The following is a 22,082-nucleotide window of genomic DNA, read 5'->3' on the forward strand; positions in this document are numbered from 1 at the left end:
AACCTGACAGCTTGAATCAAGGGAGCCTCATCGTTCATACTGGATACCATTGAGCAAGGGCACTACCTGAATTAGTTAGTTAGGTGTACACCCATGATTTATGATCGGTTCATTTGAATGTAAAAGCTGTAGTCTATGCACTTTGATCCCATTAAACAAACTGAGTGATGCAAATATTATACACAAGTCCACTCTAATGAGTGTACTATACATCATCATTATACTAGGTTTCTTATGTAGATTCTCTAGACATATCGATATATATGGCCTTCTTTTTGTTGCTTCGTTACTGAGTCTTTCATGTAAAGATCATGAACATTCTTATTCATGACCTTTTGTACAGTGTGTTCTTTCATGAATTGCACACTTGCTATGTTTTTTGAATACTGAACGCAGGTTGTTTAACCTTGTTTTTCCTCCCTTCTCAATAAGGTTATTATATCAGCTACATGTCCCTCATACCCAGCTTCCAGGCATGATATTCAACAATATTTCATTACTCTGTTGCATAATGCATAAATGCAACACTCGCCTCTTATAATTCTTAAAGCTATAACAGTAGAGGGATGTTCCTAAGTGGGTTCCCTCTCCAACAGACCTAACTCAGCAATCCATGCATGATTGGAACAGACCAGACATTCCTAGATGACCCCCCCCCCCCACCCCCACCCCCGCCCACCCCACACACTCCCTAGAGCTCTCTAATACTCACACACAGCTGGGGGGAAAGACCACCGTCAGTGAGAGTTGAGAGAAAACACACAAGCTATTGTTCCATTGTTTGATAAGGAATAACAAAAAATACAACACATTTCCAGACCCTGTTCCCAAATGTGAAGTGAAGTTCTTCTTCTGAGTTTTCTTCTCCAGGACTTTCCCAAATAACAGGTTGAACAAATGATACTCCGATCTGACGTTTGATCTGTTCATATATTTGTCTCTCAGGTTTGACGAAGCTTCCCTGTTCAACCAACTGTCTAATGTTGTCATTTGACCCTGTATGCTTTTATTCTATACACTGGGGGTGAGAGTAGATGAGAGAAGTAGAGGGTAAAGCTGCTGTCCTGTGTAGGGGCTTAGTGAGCTGTGAGTAAGACAACTGTGTCTGTCCCAGTGGAGGGAGCAGCCAGGACATAAAGTAGCAGCCAGGTCTGCTTCACAGCAGCAGTGATGAATGCTAACTCAGATGGGATCAATAGCACATGATGAACGGGAGGCGCTAAAGCACACAGTGTCACAGTATTATCTCACTGTGGTGTGTATGTCTCTACTTGTTTTGTGTCTGCAGTGTTCTAAAACTGAAATTGATGAGGTTCAGACGCTTGTCCTTGTAGATACATGATGGATTTATATTATAGATGGTGTTAGCTACCAGACAGCCATACCAGGAGGGACAATTGATATTGTTTAAGCATTTTGACACCTTCAATCAATTAGTGAACTTTCATATGTTTTCCCCAATTCTTAGAATAGAGACATGACCCTTCTCAAGAGCATTCCTTCCTAGAGAAGTGCCATAAAGTCACTGAAGTTTTAGCCTGTGTGTGGTGACACTAACACAATCACGTTTTAATGTAGTGATGTGCAGTTCGGGAATGAATTGTAACTTTTTTGAATGACTCTTTTTACTGCCTAGAGTCATGATTCTTTTTTCTGAGGGACTTTAGTCGTTCGTTTGAACTTCTGGCTGGCCGCAATGAATTTTACTGCAGGATTAATACGCAATACTCTGGCTCAGCGGCTCTGGAGACGTGCTCCGACCAACAGCTGTCTATGATCCACTCACAGGACAGCTTATTATGTACACCCATTTAGTCCTGGGTCGGACCCCTCCTTTGCCTCCAGAACAGCCTGTATTCTTTGGGGCATTCTACAAGGTGTCGTGAACGTTCCACAGGGATGTTGGTTCATGCATGTTTTTCCACTCCTCAATTGTCCAGTGTTGGTGATCACTTGCCTACGGAAGCCGCTTCTTCTTGTATTTATCTGATAGGAGTGGAACCCGGTGTGGTCGTCTGCTGCAATAGCCCATCCGTGACAAGGATCGATAAGTTGTGCATTCCAAGATGCCGTGCTGCACACCACTGTTGTACTGTGCTGTTATTTGTGGCTGTTAGCTTGCACGATTCATGCCATTCTCCTTCAACCTCTCTGATCAACAACATGTTTTCGCTCACATGACTGCCGCTGACTGGATGTTTTTTGTTTGTCGCACCATTCTCGGTAAACCCTAGAGTCCTTTATGCATGAAAAGCCAAGGAGAGAGGGCGTTTCTTAGATACTGGATCCGGCGTGCCTGGCACCGCCGAAAACGCCACGCTCAAAGTTGCTTAGGTCACTCATTTAGCCCATTCTAACGTTCAGTCGACCAGTAACTGACTGCCTCGATGCCTATCTACCTGCTTTATATTGCAAGCCACGACCATGTGACTCACTGTCTGTAGTAGAAACACATTTTTGTGAACGGGTTGTGTACCTAATAAACTGGCCGGTGAGTGTATATACGAGCAGGAACATAAAGCATTCTGCAGGCAGCATAGAGAAGAAAAATTGATAATTTAACTGATAATTGATAGCATGGTGCAAGGAATCGATTATTGAACGTTTTGATGGACACAACTTTGTAGAACCAAAACATACACACAGCCTTTGCTCAACAAACTCTAAACTCGAACTAATCATTTGGGGGGCTGCAGTTCGTGAACGATATTGTGCTTATAACCCTCATGGCAGTCAACCAATGCATTTCGCCAAGAGTCGTTCACAATCTAGTCCAGTAGCAGCCACAACTAAACCTTTTTTCAAATGCATCAAGAAATAATATTATTTGTATGCCTAACAATGAACAAATGTACACCGTTTAAAGCACACTTTTACAAGTCTCAGTCACAAATGACAGCTCCAATAAGCCCCTTTATGGTGAATGACATGTGAACAAAAGGCTTGTGGAATCATGACTCTTTCAAGTTTTCAGTTTATCGTTCACCTGTAGAGGTTCCTGTGTGCTCTGGGCATTACTGTCTCAAATTAACAAAATCAGTCGAAAGATTTGTTCTTTTGACTGAACGAGTCTAAAAACTCAGTCAGTAAAAAAGCAGAACCTACCATCACTATTTTAAAGGCCTACTATGGTTATTTAACATTATTTTTGAATGACTACCTCATCTCTGTACCCCACACATACAATTATCGGTAGGGTCTTTCAGTCATGCAGTGAACACAGATTCAACCACAAAGACCAGGGAGATGTTCCATTGCCTCGCAAAGAAGGGCACCTATTGGCAGATGGGTAAAAATAAAAGCAGACATTGACTATCCCTTTGAGCATGGTGAAGTTATTAATTACACTTTGGATGGTGTATCAATACACCCAGTCACTACAAAGATACAGACATCCTTCCTAACTCAGTTGCCAGAGAGGAAGGAAATCGCTCAGGGATTTCACCATGAGGCCAATGGTGACTTTAAAACAGTAACCGAGTTTAATGACTGTGATAGGAAAACACCGAGGATGGAGCAACATCATTGTAGTTACTCCACAATACTAACCTATTTGACATAGTGAAAAGAAGGAAGCCTGCAGGGAATACAAAATATTCCAAAACATTCATCCTGTTGGCAACAACACTAAAGTAACATTGCAAAGAACGTGTCATAGCAATTTTCCTCAACATAGAATGAACATATCTTTCAAATTCTGTGAACATTATGTAATAGTTTTGACAAATTGAATTCATATTTAATAAAGTTTTGCTTGTTTGTGAATGGGCCGGAAGGAGAAAAACAGTCATCTTCAATCAGGAACTGGATCAAGTGGGCGTGGCATTATAAATTGAATAATTGGAGTATTCAGAGGGCTTTTACCAGAATATAATCTACTCTGTACAATGAGAGTGATGTTGCTCCATTTGTTTATCTTACCTCTTGAAGGAGCTTTAGGGCCTTTACATGTCTAAAAAATCAACAAGAGAGAGTGATAGGTTAGTGATATTGTCAGCTTAAATGGGAATCAATTCACACATTAATTCAGACAGGTAAATACTTTAGCAGATTATTAAAGGATATAAAAGAACAAGATACAAAACATGTGTCACATGATTTACATAGAGAAACATCCTCCAACAAGTCAAATGTACTCTCCGAAGTATATCAGAAGAACAGTTCACTGTCTGCTGAGGCTGTGCTGATATTCAATAACTTACACTAGACACTCATTTAATTGGCTGTCAGTTTGGGATGCTGTGGATGCTACTCAATAAATTAGTGAAGACAGTGATGAATAGGACAGAGAGAGAGTAAGAGAGAGAGAGAAGGAGAATGAGCGACAGAGAGAGAGGGAGAGAATGAGAGAGAGAGAGAACAAGAGAGAGAGAGAGGGAGAATGGCCTGACTAAAGCAGGGATGCTATTGAATCCATTAAAAGAGATACTCACAGTCTCTCAGAGTCCACCAGCTCTTTGGCGACGTAGAAGGCTCTGGATCGTCCATCAATCTAGGTGACAGAAGCGAAAGCAGCAAGAAGTGAATGAACAGAGCTAATGTTAAAATGCTCTCTTTAGGTACTTATTCGTGTGAAACATTGACAGCAACAGCTACACGGGAGGAGGAGATTGAGGAAAAGCTCATTTTGATTTACTTGATTCTCCACTGTCAAAATAAGAGTGATTATTTGATTAGAGTGGAGCATAGACGTGAAAGCTTTTTAAAATACACAGATTTAAATTCAGATGGCATTATGTATGAGAGGCTGACTGGCTGTTTCTGGGACTGGCGCAACTATTTTTTTCCTTATTGTGTTTTTCTTTTGAAGAAGAAAGCAAGGAAGTGTGAGTCACGTGGCGGGAGCCCGGCTGATATTATTGTGGCAGTGGGATGGGGTGGGGTCCATCTCTGGGCTACTGTAAAATGGCTGCTTGAATAGAAAGCAGTTTCAACAGAAAGTGATACCCACCATTGAATGTGGTAGCCAAGTGAAATATTATGTAGTAGATATTACAAGTAAAGGTCATACATCTTAGATTTACTTAATAATAAGCGTTTCATTCCCAAATCTTTGAAGATCTGTACAACCTGGGACTTAACACATGCTCATAGAGTTACATCGTCTAATGTGTTTACTGCTGGCTGTGTGTATTACCTGTTTGTCAAAACCATGCTCCACTCCTCCCTCCTCCTCCTCTGAGGTGAGTCCATGGTCCTCTTCAGCTGAGAGCCCTGCTGGAGTATCGTTCATTGGGAAAGGCTCTGTGTAGGCACTGCAACATCAGGGAGAGAAGAGGGACATTACATTCACTGCTGCAAGAATGAAAAAAATACACATTCAAGCTTGCTGTTCATTTTTCAATTCACCTATCCCCTTGCCCTTGCGTGTATTATCCTCTCCGCTGTGTGTGTGTGTCCTACAGTAGTAACATGGATGACTGAAGCCAGATTGCCGGGACATTAACAGCATGAGTAGAAGCGTTTTTTTGGGGTCTTGCTGTGAAGTCACAGCAAGACAGACCACACACACACACACACACACACACACACACACACACACACACACACACACATACACACACACACACACACACACACACACACACACACACACACACTGTTAGAAGTACTGTCCTGTACCAATATACACACAGATACACACATTTCGGTAGAGGATATGATGAGTATGTTATATTTAAGCAATAAGGCCCGAGGGGGTGTGGAATATGGCCAATATACCACGGCTAAGGGCTGTTCTTAGGCACGATGCAATCCCAAGGTGCCTTATTGCTATTATAAACTGGTTACCAACTTAATTAGAGCTGTAAAAATACATGTTTTGTCATACCCCTGATATACTGTCTGATATACCACGGCTGTCAGCCAATCAGCATTCAAGGCTCGAGCCAGTGACGACTATAACAGATCACCCTGTAGAGACAGAGGCTATTACAGGCCTGTACTGCATCTATACCCTCTCAGCCCCTGAGTACCAAAGGTTAAAAGAGTTCCTAGCTGGACTTCATATTCACCGAGACACAGTCATCCTTCATCTTGCCCTTACCACACTGTAGGCTCTCACACAGGACCTGGTGCTATTGGCTGGGCTGGAGGAGCATTACTCATCTGTGACCTCCCTTTATCCCCCTGAGGGGCCAGGTCACACTGGGGGTCCCAGGTGATGGTGATAGGGCTAGAGAGTCCCTGTGAACCTTTGAGTCATAGGAGCTCATAGTTACTATATAGCTGGGCTATCTAAAATGGAGTTATACATTTTCTTGCGATCAAAACTGTTTCAGCTTTTGCACTGTGCCATAGTTCATCACCCTCCTCAGCTTCTCCAATAATATAGTGCTGTTTAAATAGTAGGCCTAGGCTACTAAAGGCATACTCTCTATCCCCCAGTGTCTGGGCACAGGAGTCTTTTCTTGCGCAACCTCTGTTATAATAGGAAGCCCAAATGGTTTCCTTTCATAATCGAATTCCACGTTTAGTGCAAATATGTTTTGTTGGTTGCATACAGTATGTGTTAGACATATACACCGAGTGTTAAAAACATCAGGAACTCTTTCCATGACATAGACTGACCAGGTGAATCCAGGTGAAAGCTATGTGTCATGTTCCTGACCTATTTATGTTAGTTTGTTATGTGTGTTAGTTGGTCAGGACGTGAGGTTGGGTGGGCATTCTATGTTTTCTGTTTCTGTGTTGGTTTTGGGTTGCCTGGTATGGCTCTTAATTAGAGGCAGGTGTTTGGCGTTCCTCTAATTAAGAGTCATATTTAGGTAGGCGTTGTCACAGTGTTCGTGGTGGGTGATTGTCTTCCATGTCTGTGTAATTGTTTGCACCATATGGGACTGTGTACGGTTTGTTCGGTTTGTGTAGTCTAAATGTCCTATTCGTGCGTTCTTCTTGTTTTATGTGAGTTCGTCGTATAGGTTTGTCTACACCGTTTGTTATTTTTGTTAGTTTATTCAAGTTCGTGTTTTTTCGTTAATAAAAATGTCATTTCATTACGCTGCGCCTTGGTTCCCTCAATACTCCTCCTCTTCCGAAGATGAAGAGGAGGAGGACCGCCGTTACACTATGACCCCTTATTGATGTCACCTGTTAAATCCACTTCAATCGGTGTAGATGAAGGGGAGGAGACAGGTTAAAGAAGGATTTCTAAGCCTTGAGACAAATGAGACATGGATTGTGTATGCCATTCAGAGGGTGAATGGGCAAGACAAACTATTGAAGTGTCTTTGAACGGGGTCTGGTAGTAGGTGCACCTGTTTGTGTTTTTTTCACTCTCAACAGTTCCCCATCTGTAGGCAACATTTTCGCTGTTTAGTCCTTGGAGGACCTCTTGTCTGTTTCAAATGTCCAGTACCTGTAAAACGTTATGGGAGCGGGCACATTCCTGTGGTCATGACGTCATCCTGCAAGGGCGCCAATATTATAAAGGAGTCAACTGTGAATAGGGAATTAATAAATTACATTTATTTTATGAACGGGTTCCGATGAAGATTATGTCTGCTTATTATTAAGCATTTTGAAATGAAGGATTTGGAAACGTGCCTTTTCCATTGATTACCAGTTATGTGATTCATTGTCATTTTGACAGTGGTATGTCCCAGGCAGGGATTAAATGATTATAAGCGTCTGTTTTGATCTCTGGTAGATTTGGTGTGGTAAACGTGAGGGGAGGCTGACGTGAGCATGGCATACCCCAACCTGAGTCTCAATGAGATAGACAGGTTTGCTTGCTCCAAGTAATTTCCTTTTCATTGAAGTATTATTGAGCAGTTTGAAATATTTGTGATTATTTGTAAATAGTGCCAATTACACATGTGGACCATCATATTCAACTATAAGTAAAAGCTTAACTTCTGCACATGATCCTGCATCACAATGCTCAGTTTCTCCTATAATATTTCATAGTACTATCCTTTCTCTGTCAGTGTCTAGGCACACAAGACATAATTGGGATCATACAGCAATACAGCAGTAGAGAGCTACATTAGTGACAATATGTATAAACCATTACTGAACAGTTAGATTGAAATATTGGCATTTCAGTGCCCACTGAGGGTAATTTCTCACCAGAGTCACCAAGAGTGATTTCCTGCTCAACCTCTGTTATAATAGGAAGCGCAAATGTAATGGTTTATTATCCTGATGTATTCTACATTAAAAACTCCAAAATGTTTCCCTGGTTCCAAATGTAATATATGTCCTCAATCACACTATATACTTTTGCTATCAGTAAAACTGCTTCCTACGAACAATACTTGAAAGACTTTAAAATGCTCATTACACGGCAATATAATTATGCCAGCAATCTCTTTGCCTTTGCACCCAGTGTCTTCTTTAATACCTGGGAGTTAAATCTAATGTGACAAATTCAAAAGTGATTTTCTATTAAAAGACCTATATATGTCCCCCTTTTCCAAGGATTAGATGGGGCATGTAATATGTAAAACATTGAGTATTAAAATATGTATTAGATGCAATCAGAAGGGTATTTTCTGTCTTCGTAATAATACTATTAAAGAAAATAGGAATACGGTCATTAGTCGACTTGACATGGGAAATGTAAACGCAGATGTGGATTTAAAAACGTAACAACAGTTTTAAATTGTTTTGAGCTGCTTATGTTGATCATTATGTGTGATCTACGGCTGTTGTGCTGCTAGTTGTCTGACAGTGTTGTATGAGGTAGCATGCTTAGAGCCTGTCCCCTGACTGTGACTCCCATGATAGAGCATCAACGCAAACAACAGGAGAGCATCTGACAGGCTATTCCTCTATTGAGTGAGACCTGGTGTTGTCATACTGTGAGAACCCTGCTTAAATGGTCCAGACTGGGTCCCGCTGACTCTTTACGGTAACCACTCCTCTGTTCTACCAGTGAAGACAACAACAGCACATTGTAGTTGTAGGTCGGACCTGACATTCCTGACAACACCACACCTCGTCTTGTTGTTCCAGTCCTGGGGGAGTCTGGGAACATCCACCCTGCCTTGCCCTCACACCCCACCCCGCCATGGTGGCCCCCATCGCCTCCGTCTTCCCCCTACCCCTCAGTCCTGTCTCCCTCGCTCCCTCCGCCCTTGTCTTGCATTTCCTGTAAACAGCAGGGTGGAGTGTAAGCCTATAAGGCAGGACTCTTCCTCCCTGGGGATTACCTGGCAATGACCTCAGAGGGCCTGGCTCCAGGCCTGCTGTACCCCACGCCCTGCCATGCCGCCCCATAGCCCTGCCGCACCAGAGACCGCCCAGCCACCACGGTAACAGTGGACAGCCACCACCCTCTACAACAATGCACTCAGGACGTCTCTCTGAGCAGAACTAACACAGCACAGAGGCAGAGAGGAACTACAAAGGAGAGGATACACTAGAGGCTGCACTAGGAAATTACCAATCATACTGCTGTATCCCAAGGTCCACTTTCAGCCTTTTACCATAAGAAATAAGAATAATTGCCTGGTCTCTTTCTCTCTCTGTCTTGCTCCCGCTCTCTCTCTAAGACTAAAAACATAAGTTAAATTACTACAGCAGCAAAATGATATACAAACTATTGTGGTTTTGTCTGTTGTGGGGTTATTCCAGTGGGACGACATTAGTTAATTGGTGCTGTTGATCTGACTGGTACTGCATGGTAAAGAAAGTCATCACAGAGCACATTGACTGCGTCCTGAATCAAACACAAGCACCGCCAAGATGCCTTCCTTGCCAACTAGGTTAGCAAGACGGTCTCAGTCAGACTCAATGAGTTTCAGCTCTGAACCAGCAGAAACCTAGTTTAAACAGGCAGGCACGCACATTCATTAATAGCTGCATATATTCTAACTTTACATTTCTTTATCCCACTTATGTTTATACTTACAAACAAAATGTGCTTTTCTTTTCCTTTCTCTGCTAAACAGTGTTGGAACTGGACATCAATCAAACCTGGTGTAAAATGTTGTATGTTGTAGCAACTTTCTGTCTTTGTGGTAACTATGTGCCTTCTTTTGTGGGTATATCCCCTTGTCTCATTTCCGCCCACTGTCCCTTGGTCCCTCTGCCCTCAACAGTCCCGATCCTCTCTGTTGGGCGGCGAGAGAAGAGTGTTAAGTTAACTTCTGAATACATGCTCAATAAATCACCCTGCCATCATCGGCCCGCAGGGCTAGGACAGTAGCAATGTCAACCCCTCAGCAAGAGCTTAGCAGGAAAACATACACACAAATGCACACACACACACACACACACACACACACACACACACACACACACACACACACACACACACACACACACACACACACACACACACACACACACACACACACACACACACACACACACACACACACACACACAGCACAGACACAGCACAGACACAGCACAGACACAGCATCCCTGGCAACAGAAGTCTATCCAGGGAGAATGCAGCCGAGGCGACAGGACAGAAAGGCCCCTTTAGATCAGTTAGGTTTCAGACTTCTACCAAACAATGAGCCCAATCGATAACGTCACCAGCAGAAAAGATCCTGCTCTGGGGGACTATTGTCTGAGAAATGGAGGAGATTTAAACGTGTGGCACATTGGTTTCCAACAAACTCCAGATAAACAGTGAGGTCATTGATCATGATAGGGAATGGTATTCATCCACGGAGACTCGCAGTGCCTATGAAGTCGACAATAAGCCTGGTTTTGTGAGAAAGGCTTCCCTCTGAGAAAACATGCAGGCTTACGGTAGCCTCTTCTAAAAGAGAACATGCATGGAACTATGGGTCAAATATGCATGGGAAATAAGCAACATATTAAATTGTGAATGAAAATATACAATAATTGCATAATACAACTCTCGATCTAAAATGTCTAAATAAAATGAATGAATTCAAATGATTAATATACTGTGAGTGTGAAATAAGCAACTTTGCACGAAGCATAATGGCAGCTGTGGCAATTTCCAAGGAACTGGTGTGAAAAAAATCATTTTTTTTTTTAAAGAGGCCTGTAGTAATGGCCTGTGCCCTATGAACGCACACCAGCCATCAAACAGGTGTCTAATTGTGACTGCGGGTGGCCTGGGCTGGCTGTAGAGAGTGGTGGCAGAGACCAAAGAGAGGGACATTTGGTCCTACAGTAGCAGGTCCCAGTGATTGCTCCTCCTATCTCTCTCTGCTGTAAATCTCTCCATTCCTCCAGGGCTCAATCAAAGAGAGGCACTCAGGGAAACCGCCTTCAATAAAAGCGATCCTAAACTTAACCACAAATCTCCAGGACAAGAGAGCAATTAAACCAACCCACTCTTACTCCTCCCCCTTCTTTCTCATTTTCTGCCATCACTTTGTCTCATTTCCATGGCTCTCCCTCTCTTTCTTCATCTACTTTCTGTTCCTCATCACACCTTTCCCTCCCTCTCTTTCTAGCACCCCCTTTCTCTCTCCTCTTTGGTAATCCAAGTCCCCTTGTCCTGCTTTCTACAGTACCTCTATCTCTCCCTCTCTCTCTCCCAACCACCCACCCTCCCACACACACTCTCTCTCACTTTTAATTTGAACCCATAATTACTTCTATTGTGAATAAACCTGAGCTCTGTCTACGGTGCTCAGTCTGTGAGCTATTCCATCCCCTCAGACACACTATGAAGCCAACACCAGATGCGACCCTGAAATCCAGGAAATGAGAAAGCGGGATAAGCTCTCCCACAAGCATTGTCCATCTTCCCAAACTGAACGAGCCTCGTCAAATCAGGCTGCTCATCTCTCACAGAACACAACACTCTCCAAGAAATCTGGTCAGCCAGGAGCTGATGTTCATTTGAGCTAGTTATCTTGAAGCTGGTCTGGAGATTGCAATGTTGAAGTGATGGAGCCTGGCCAAACCAGTCCACTGAACAACAAGGGAGAGTGGTTATGGGGAAGAGCCCTCTCTGCCGACTAGGGTTGCAAAATTCTGGTAACTTAAAACAATTACACGTTTTTCAGAAATCACGGTAAGACGATTTCAGGATTTCATGCTTATTCCCTCCTGATTCTAGGAATCATCCAGCTGGGATTTCATGCTTATTCCCTCCTGATTCTAGGAATCATCCAGCTGGGATTTCATGCTTATTCCCTCCTGATTCTAGGAATCATCCAACTGGGATTTCATGCTTATTCCCTCCTGATTCTAGGAATCATCCAACTGGGATTTCATGCTTATTCCCTCCTGATTCTAGGAATCATCCAACTGAGATGTCATGCTTATGCCATCCTGATTCTAGGAATCATCCAACTGGGATTTCATGCTTATTCCCTCCTGATTCTAGGAATCATCCAACTGGGATTTCATGCTTATTCCCTCCTGATTCTAGGAATCATCCAACTGGGATTTCATGCTTATTCCCTCCTGATTCTAGGAATCATCCAACTGGGATTTCATGCTTATTCCCTCCTGATTCTAGGAATCATCCAACTGGGATTTCATGCTTATTCCATCCTGATTCTAGGAATCATCCAACTGGGATTTCATACTTATTCCCTCCTGATTCTAGGAATCATCCAACTGCGATTTCCGTAAAACCAGCAAATTTTGGGAAAGTTTCCGTAATTTTGCAACCCTAATGCAGACTGTACACTATCTATGGGTTATTTTTCAGTTCAGACGACCACTGAAGAGGCCCAACATCCGTGATCATGAATTTGTTACACGCCATAATAAATTACTGTACCTCTCAGGCTCCTGCTCAGGTGACTGGGGTTTGCTGTCGATCCCAGGGAAGCTGTTCATATCCACATAGCCATCGTTGTCATTAGAGGGGGCCACTATGCGTTTGGGGTCCTCAAAGAAATCTGTGACTTTCATGGATCTGGTAGGTCTGCCGCCAGGACGGATCTGGATGTTCTCATAGTCAGAGCTCATAGCTGGGATGTTCTCATATTCAGACGTGTCTGCACTGGGGAAGGAGATGGAGCGGGGTTTGGTCAGGGGGAGGGGCATGAGGGGGCGGCGGGAGCGCTCCTCAAAGGACTCCACCCTGGACACGCCCCTGCTACCATAGGCTTTAGGGTCTTCTTTCCTGAGGTCTTTGTAGAGCAGGAAGGTGGAGGGAAGGTCTGGAGGGCGCTGCTGGGGCTTCACCATACGAGACTGGGACTGGGGCTGAGGGGAGCCAGTGCTCCTGCGCTCCAGTTCCAGGATTCTCGTTGGGCCATGGTGGCTGGACTCAGAGGAGGAGCGCGAGGAGCGTATGCTCCCGTCACCAAAGCCTTTAGTGTCCGTTTTCCTCTTGAACTTCAGGGCCAGGAAGCGCTTGAATGAGGACTTATTCTTCTTGGGCTTGCTGTCTGTGGACTCAGGAGAGACGCTGATCAGGAGGGATGGGGAGCTCTTAGTAACCGGTCTCTTGGTGATGTAAGCCAACTCAAAGGGAGGTGGGATGTCCACCAGAGAGGTTGGCATGGAAACATCGCTGGACGACTGGTGGCTCCGCTGAGAGAAGCTTCCGGAAGAAGTGCTAAAACATGGCAGAGAGAGGGTGTCATCTGTCCTTTTCATCCTGCCATCATCCTTCAGGGATTGGTCGGCCTCTGTGTGAGCTCCCAATGACAGTTCTCGACCCTCTGCGGAGTATGAGTTTGGGTGTGGTAAGAAGTGGCGTGGCTTCAGAGAGGGGATGAGTCTGTTGACCTCAGGCTGCTCAGGACGTCGCAGAGGTTCTCCGTTCTGGTCTAAAGCCACAGTACAGTAGTCATAAGTACTCTGGTACTCTGATGTCTCCTCAGGAACCGTCTCAGGGACATAACCCGAAACCTTCCCAGAGTAGGAGCGCGACCGCGTCACAATGCTCTTCCGGTCCAGAGACATAAAGTTCTCCCCCTCAGAGTCAAAGCCGGCCTCCTCATAGATGTGCTCCTCGCTGTCTGAGTCTGAGTCCTCTTGATAAGGTACGATGTGGCAGTCTAGCTCCTCTATGTCCTCCTCGAAGGCCTCTGTTGTGTGGGCGAATACCACCCTGTTGGTGAGCTCTGGGGTCCGTGTCCGGTCCAGGTCTGCTGGCACTGTGATGTTACAAAGCCTGAGACGGGGCTGGCAGCTGTTCCGCTGGCTGGAGAAAGCCTGCTCACGCTTGGCTGTTCTCTCTCTCACACTCCTCCCTCTGATCTGCTTCCTCTCCATGTCATCCGTCTCATCATCGTCCCCAATCTCCACATAGTCCTCTGATGAGGCACCGTCCAGCTGCTGAAAGTCATGGGCCTCGGGGCAGAGGGAGTCATCGATGTCTGCATATTCATCCACATCTTCCATGGCTGTTTCTATGTGTTGGCTGGATTGTTCAGGAGTGTCCTGGACCTCACTCTTTCTCCGTTTATCCTCTAGCGCTTCCACATCGTCTGATGACAAATAATAAGGCTCTTGGTTAGAGGTGCCTGCTGTGTCCATCTCCTTTGCAGTGTGTGGTTTGTCACCACAGAATGTTTCATCGTGATTCACCTCAGGGTCAGCGGTGCTCATCCAGTCAGCAGGCACCGCCTCGATGACGGAGTAAGGTCCAAACACATCCTCAGTGCTGCCAGAGAAACGGAAATGGCCAGAGGGGTCCTTGGTGGCACGCTCAGGCTGCCACACACCTGTGTCACCGGGCTCACCAGTGTCACATGTGTAAACAAGCTCATCTGAGGGGCCAATCACATCGTAGGGATACTCCTCGCCGACGGGTGGAAGTGTACAGCAGTGTGCTCCCAGTAAGAGATCCTCTGCTTCCTCTTCAGCCTCATCAGTGGGTACCTTACACTGTACATATTCACCACCAGGGTAGCTGACTTCCTCTTCAAGCCCACTGTCAGTGTCTGCAACAAGCTGACTAGGGTTGGTCCCATGATCATGATCTTCGGTGTCTGGTTCTTCAACATCTTCTTCTGAGTACCCTATAGGTTCATCAGATGTTTCAGTCTCCTCAGCTAAACTCTGATTATCTTCCTCCTCCGCTTTGATTCCCCCCCCTTCCTCATCTCCTCTCTCACACAGAAACACATTGTCACACTCTGGATGATGTTCAGGGTCCACAGATGTACCATCATTGTCACTCTCAGCTGGGTTCAGGTCATCTGCTGCTGTACAGTTTTTGTCCTCTGCAGCAATGTGAGTGTCAGATGAACCAGTGTTCTCAATTTCAGATGCCTTGTTCTCTCTCTCTATCTCATCCCCCTCCTGCTCATTCTCCTTCTCACCATAATCTGTGATGTCATTAAGGATTTCCTCTGGTGCTGCTTCCTCCTGGTTGTGATTTGTGGAGTGGGGTATGGGGTCCTCTGACCCTTCCTGGTGGTCCTTAGGTTCCCCCTCTGAGGAGGTCAAGTCTCCATTGCTCAGACCGTGAGGGGGGCATTCCTCCTCCTCTGCCTCTGTCTCAGATGAGGAGGGTCTGGGCATTGCAGCGGTGGGAGGTTTGGGACCCCGGGTAGAGGGACAAGGCTTTGACATCAGTTTGGACTGCACCTTGATCGTTAGGTGACTCCGGATCTTTGGTCGGGGAACTTGGAGTCGCTTCTGTAAATCTGGAAAGGAAATGACAAAAGTGTGATTCATTGCAGTTCAAATACAATGTTCGATCTCAATAGTAGTTGAAGTAGTAGTTGAAATAGTAGTTGAAGTAGTAGTTGAAGGTGCAATATCCTACCTAGAATAATCTGTCATTAACCTTTTATACATTTGGTCTACTTTGGTTGTATGGATATAAAACAAGCAATCCCTTAGCCTTGTTTTCATTTGTAAAGAGGAAGGCTGCAGATATGTCTCAAACTCCGTGACATGCAGATGGCTAGAGGGGACGCATCTAGAGGAAAAACAACAAATCCATAGGGAACATACTGTAGGAACAATAACATCTACCTGAGTGGAATACAGAGACGTATTGCATGCTCTACACTTTACAGCGTATAGGGCATGATCATAAATAAATGACATCAATTGATTACAAAATGACATGTGGAGAGGGAGCCAAACTAACTTTTATTGTCTTTTACCTCTGTGTCAAAGTCCCCTGTTTAGAAAATCAGATACTGTATGCAGCATGTACCTCACAGTCAAGTCCAGTGTTTTCTACCAACTTGCTTTGAAGGGTGGAAAACCTGTCAAAGATAGCTGACTGGTTGATACGTCTTTTGGTGAAACACACCCTTACTTAACAAAACTTATACACCCCTGGTCTCTTCCTGTTATTTAGTACCTGCCCTGACGCACATCCTATTAAACCTTGCGTGCACTCTGTACTCTCCCTCCTTGTCCATCTGTCTGCCTCTCTGTCTCTGTGTGCGTGTCTGGCTGTCTGTCTTATCTGTACGTCTTATCTGTCTGTCTCTGTCTGATCTGTCTGTCTCTGTCTGTCTGTCTTATCTGTATGTCAGTCTGTCTGTATGATCTGACTGTCTAATCTGTCTGACTGTCTAATCTGTCTGTCTGTCTGTCTGTCTGTCTGTCTGTCTGTCTGCCTGCCTGCCTGTCTGCCTGTCTGAATATCTGTCTGTCTCTACCTGACTGTCTGTCTGTCTGTCTGTCTGTCTGTCTGTCTCTACCTGACTGTCTGTCTGTCTGTCTGTCTGTCTGTCTGTCTGTCTGTCTGTTTGTCTGTCTGTCCCTCTCTCTCCCTGTTGTTTTCCAACACTGCTAATGAACTATTCCAGCAAACTCCCATTGAAGAACTCGACACAGGAAGTCCACGAAGGAAGGACATTAACAGCGTGCCCTCACTCCTCCATGAACCCTTCTAGGAGTACAAATTCTAACAACACAAATGGACTTCCTTTTTGTCATTCTTCCCCTGACACACACACATACACACACACACACTTTTTCTGAAAAGGTCCTTTCAGTGGGTAAAATAACAATAAAAGAGAGAAAAAACAAACGTCCAGTCCCACAAAGTCCTTCTGCAAACAACAGGATATGAATTACGCAACAAGAATTCAATTAAAACAAACGCTTGAAAAACAAAGGAAAGATAGAAAAAGAGGACCATGACTCTGCCAAGCTCACAGGATAATCATGAAATATCCCCCATCATATAATAACAAGAATTCTATAAAATACTCTGTGAATAGGCCAATCATCATAGTGCAGTAGAAATGCAGTAGAACTACCTTTGGCTTCACCTCTAAAGTGGCATAAATAATCCCATCATACTGTACCTCATACAGTATAACCGATATAGGATTTTTGGATCCAATATCTGATTTTAGAGTGGAAAAATTCACCGATATATCGCCCGATATTTTCACAATTATAGCTGGAATTCAAAATATACATTTTTTCTGTATGGATTGTGCTTAATAACATGCCACATGAATCGCCCGAACAGCTCAAGGACAGAACTACACAAACTGGTAAACCTATTATGGTTAATTGAATTTAATTCTGCAATAGCGGTTATCTCACCCAAAGTGAGATTTGACCCCCGATTAGTTGATCTATCAAAGAAAAGGAAAAAGTCATTTAAAAAAGAAAAACTAATCGAAACAATAACCTACACCTGTTTGGTCTCTGATCCTGTAGTGATTTAGTTATACAATTTGTTCTCCAATGCTATTTCAAGTGGTGTAGGAAAAAAAATTACATTTGTTTAACACAAAATTGAGAAATGCTATATCTCTTTTGCTCTCTCTCTCTCTCTCGCTCACACACACACTTGGAGTATCCTTTATGTAAACACAGTAAGTAGACGAGTAGGCTATATCAGGCTCCCAATTTATTTTCTTGAATATGCATCGCCACTTGAATTTTAGCCTACATACCTGTGTTCATTTTGGGACATCATCCGCTATAGCAACCGAGAGTTATCCACACGCATTAATCAACCGCCACAATATGTCCACAGGTTCTGTGAACTTATCCCAAATTCGTGCTGAAAGTATTCAAGTGGTCTGAATTCAACATTTCACAATTTTCTCTGGTTGTTTTTCCAAGTACTGGCTACTACTCTGTCAAGGTAGTACCTGTTTGTCTACAGAGCCGGCATCCCTTTTGTTGAGCTGATGCCCGACTGGCGCGCTCGCGAAGTATACCGGAGGTGCTCTGTCGCGCATCCTGAGAAGAAGGTCTATCTCGCAGACAAGGAACACTGACCAAACCCACTTCATCCACATTCAACTCTTTAAAAGTGTTGCATTTTGAATTACAATAGCTATATATGTACACCATAAATTAATGTATTTCAAATGAGCAAATCGTTTTTTTAAAATTGCTAATTATTTGTGACCTATTTGCCTACCTGAAATTGATTGATTTGGATTTGTTAGAACTTTGATGTATTTGACACGTCAGTACAGAGTTGGATGCATTGAATGTGTAAGTATCCCAGGCTATAAGCATAATGAGACATTGTTCATATTAAGAGGGTAGTAGTTTATAAACCTCTGGTTTCATTGTCTCAAATTATTCACATATGACTAAAACAAATGTGCATTTAAATAAGAACAGTAGCTTTCCTTTTCATTATTGATATCTTTATTGATATAGAATGAACACAATTTGAATCTGAGATAGGACTGAGTACTCTGTCAGCATAATCAGTTTGAGTCATGATAAACTTGTGTTGTAATACCTAATATTCCAGAACATATTTGTCCCTAAAACATTTCCATTTCTATGAACTCTAAAGTTCCCCAAAACAGTTTCTAAAAACAGTTTCTAAAAACAGTTTCTTTGGGACACCAAAAGCGTTTGCTATTGGCCCGACTTCCTGGCTCAGCATCTGTTGCATGATTGGAGGAAAGCAACCCTTTAAAAACCTCTCTTCATAACAGGAAACCTCTCTCCCTGTTTCCTGTACAACAGGCAACACTTCCTTAGCAACAGATGGACAAGGATGGCAACATTAACCCCTTAGGTAGGCTAATGTGGGATGATTGAGTGGTGCTGTGGCTCAAGGAAAGCCAAACTTACAGTAATCTCCAACTGAGACTCAAACTGGGGCTGTTCAAGGACACCGAGACGTCCTGAAACACAGGGGGAGACTGGGATAGTCAACCACCTGGGGCCTCTATTTTGGCAGCTCGCATCGCTGGTTAAACGGCCACACGTTGGGAGGGGACAATCTTACCTCTCTATTCTTTTCTTCTTCACACTTGAAGGTCAGACGCTGCAGCTGATCCTCCCGGGGATAAAACAGAAGTGGATGGAGAAAAGTACAATAGAATAATCACCTTGAATCGCTGGAGGGCACATGGCCTGTGGACTGCAGAGGTATGCTATGTGTTACACGTAGCATGCTCCCCAGTCCAGATGGCTTGGTGCAGAAAGCACTGTGTGTTGCAGATCTATTAGGTCGCAGTAGGTGATCCAGGTCCTTGAGACTGTATCTGAAATATGTTTTGCACCTTCTACTGTATGTGGAGTTTGTATTATGTTAAACAGGCTGATTAACTTGTGCAAAGCCTCAAATGATAACGTGAATCATTACACAGAGTGGAGTTTTGCTTGTTGTTGTCATGGAATATTCACGGCATATTAGCCTACTATTCAAGCCAGCCAGGTCAATGTTATATATCAGTAGCACAGTTGCAGTGCCTGCCCTTTTGTTATCCAGATGGAAAAGTAACTCTGAAGATAGCTCTGGCCTGGCAGTGGCAGTTGTGTTTCTCTTTGGATTGTGCTGTATTCAGTGTAGCCAAATCTGACCTTTTTTGGTTTCACTATTATTTCACAAATATGATTTGCAGCTGGAGGACGGGTCTTGTGTAATGTGTCATGATAGATGTGGACAGAAAAGAGAATGGGTTCAGGGGTAAATATCCCTACAGACGTAGCACAGACCATAAAACAACATGTTTTGAACTCAGGACGCACATTTTCTGGACTACGAGGGTCTATGTGTGTGCAGTGCTCTATCCCACCACCTGGAACACAGGCAGAGAGAGAGTGAGAGAGAGAGAGAGAGAGAGAGAGAGAGAGAGAGGGAGGACATCAGGACAAACATGTCAAAGAACAAGAGAATAACCCCCCCCCCCCCTCCATTCCCTCTGCTGCCCCAAACAGGAAAGAGATCAGGGAAAGAGGTCATCAACTTGTTCTCAGCCCTCTAGACATATGGAGATGTTTCGTAACACCTGCTCTGCTACACACTAGACCTGGACGTGCTCAATGTTTTTGTCCCTAGTTTAAATTGTCAGACATTATTTCTGTAGTGCAGCCAATTACTGGAAACCACTGTTTTAGTTGGTATGAATTCTCACTTCCAAACATTGCACAATGTGTCCTTACTGTGTGTCCTTGATGTATTACCTGTAAAGTTCAATTCAATGGAATTATTAGCCTTGATTATACTTTAGTTGGAAAGGGTTGTAGTGTACTGATGAGTGTGATTTCAGAAGGCAGTCAAGGAGAAATTCTTATCTCCTTAATTAAAATGACCTCAACACCTTTGTAATTAGTGGATGGTAAAGTGTGACACACGTCTGAAACACTGAAAGAGTATTGGCACATTTTATTGATCACAAACCTAGACAACCAATAAATCCTTTAGAGACTTGCTTGTTTGACCTAAGGTTTACACCCAAATTAAGTCACTTGAGTATTGAAGCATGGAAATTAAATGAAAACACGATCAAATTAAGACAAACCACTTCAATGAATTCAGTTGATTGTGTGTAAATTGACCTGCGTCGGATGAATATCGTGACCCAAATCCACAGAAATAGTACATCTGGCCAAAGAAGCATAGGTATTTTTCTCTATACCAAAAGTAAAATAAAAAACCCTGGTGTCAGAAATGTGCGTGTACTACAGTATGCTCTCACAACAGCATAAACTAAGGACCACTACTCACACCTCCCCCAGTGACACAGCCTGGAGTACAGTATTGCAGTAAACAGGTAGACCTGGGACGTTAGCGCTTTATCAAAAAACAGCAAATACAGGCTTTATTCCCCACAGGCCCAAGAACCTCCAACCAATCAATACAGCAGACCTGTATCACCACAGCCACCGAAACCAACCCAGATTCCATAATACATATTGCAACAGCCTTATGTCTGGTTCTTTTATTTACTGCACTGTAACATTTGTGTTAGTACTGGGTATAATAATTGTAGAGTTTTTCCTCAGATGTGCGGTGCTTGAGCGTTTTGTGCATTATGTCTCATTATATGGCACTTCTCTGGAATCTCTGTAATGATCTTTGTGTACGATGAAAAAGGTAAAACCTACATAATAATTAAATGCCTCTATCTGTGTTTCCCCAGTTAATAACAAGGTATAATTCCTGTCTGTCTAAAGGGCAGTGCCACTGTACAATGGCTGTCGAATCCCTTTGAATTAGCCGAGAGCCTGGAGAATAAGAAGTCAGCTTCTGATAACAGGCCACTTTGTTATTAGACTTTCTCTATTCATAGAGAGACAGTCCTCCAAGCTTGACTGTTAAAAACAACAATTTATAGGCTCAAAATACAACCCCTGAAGAAGCATAGTAAAAAGAGTTGTGTATGACCTTTAAAATAAAGCATTATGGCACAATCAACACATTAGCCGATGGCCTTTAGCCCTATAGATTTATGAGACCTGTAAAGATCTATCCTATTGAGAGTGTTTGTGCACATACTGTATATGGCTTTCTATTTCCTCATTCTCTGCAACATGTTTCTGTTTTTCATCGTAATAGGACTGAACAGTTACGGTATGTCTCGTGGTTCTGCCCATGATATCATGTGAAATCCCTAGTTGTGTTATCAGGCTCAGTGTAGCCTGTGGTACTAAGGGGCAGGTCTTTGTCTGAAGGAAATATTAGGATAATGAAACAATTCCTTTGCCTGGATTTACTCCTCCTGTGGACTGTGATCTTTTTATCCAAAGGAGACTGGGAAGATGCAGATACTACTGTAGCCCAAAAAATATATTTGGCAATGCTTTGCATTGCATAGGCATTATTTCAGTGTAACTATATGGGAATAAGTTATGTAATTACACTGCACAAGGATTTAACAAAAAAAATGACAAGAAGTGGACTCAAGAAGTGGAATGTCCATTTAGACGTTTATGCAAAATGAACAATAACTTCAACACAAACTATAACTCAGTGGTCATTTTGTAAGCCGAGGCTATGTCGTCTAACCTTTACAGTGGAAAAAAAATGGAGTGCATTTACACAG

The 22,082-nt window shown here is 43.4% G+C and overlaps 1 protein-coding gene across 2 annotated transcripts in view; it reads right to left on the bottom strand.

Moving 5' to 3' along the window:
• Positions 1-18,014, bottom strand: part of LOC129815097 (FYVE, RhoGEF and PH domain-containing protein 5-like) — a 44,388-nt gene extending 26,374 nt beyond the window's left edge. For both annotated transcript variants that reach the window (XM_055868460.1, XM_055868459.1), the window contains exons 1-5: positions 17,733-18,014; positions 12,674-15,500; positions 5,138-5,255; positions 4,434-4,492; positions 3,922-3,952 (exon numbers count right to left, since the gene is read on the bottom strand). In XM_055868460.1, coding sequence (XP_055724435.1) covers positions 3,922-3,952; positions 4,434-4,492; positions 5,138-5,255; positions 12,674-15,500; positions 17,733-17,742 — 3,045 coding nt within the window. In that variant the 5' untranslated portion in view covers positions 17,743-18,014. The remainder of the gene's footprint in view (positions 1-3,921; positions 3,953-4,433; positions 4,493-5,137; positions 5,256-12,673; positions 15,501-17,732) is intronic.
• Positions 18,015-22,082: the final 4,068 nt, after the last annotated feature.

This window comes from Salvelinus fontinalis, chromosome 18 (genome assembly GCF_029448725.1).
Source record: "Salvelinus fontinalis isolate EN_2023a chromosome 18, ASM2944872v1, whole genome shotgun sequence".
Lineage (NCBI taxonomy): Eukaryota > Metazoa > Chordata > Actinopteri > Salmoniformes > Salmonidae > Salvelinus > Salvelinus fontinalis.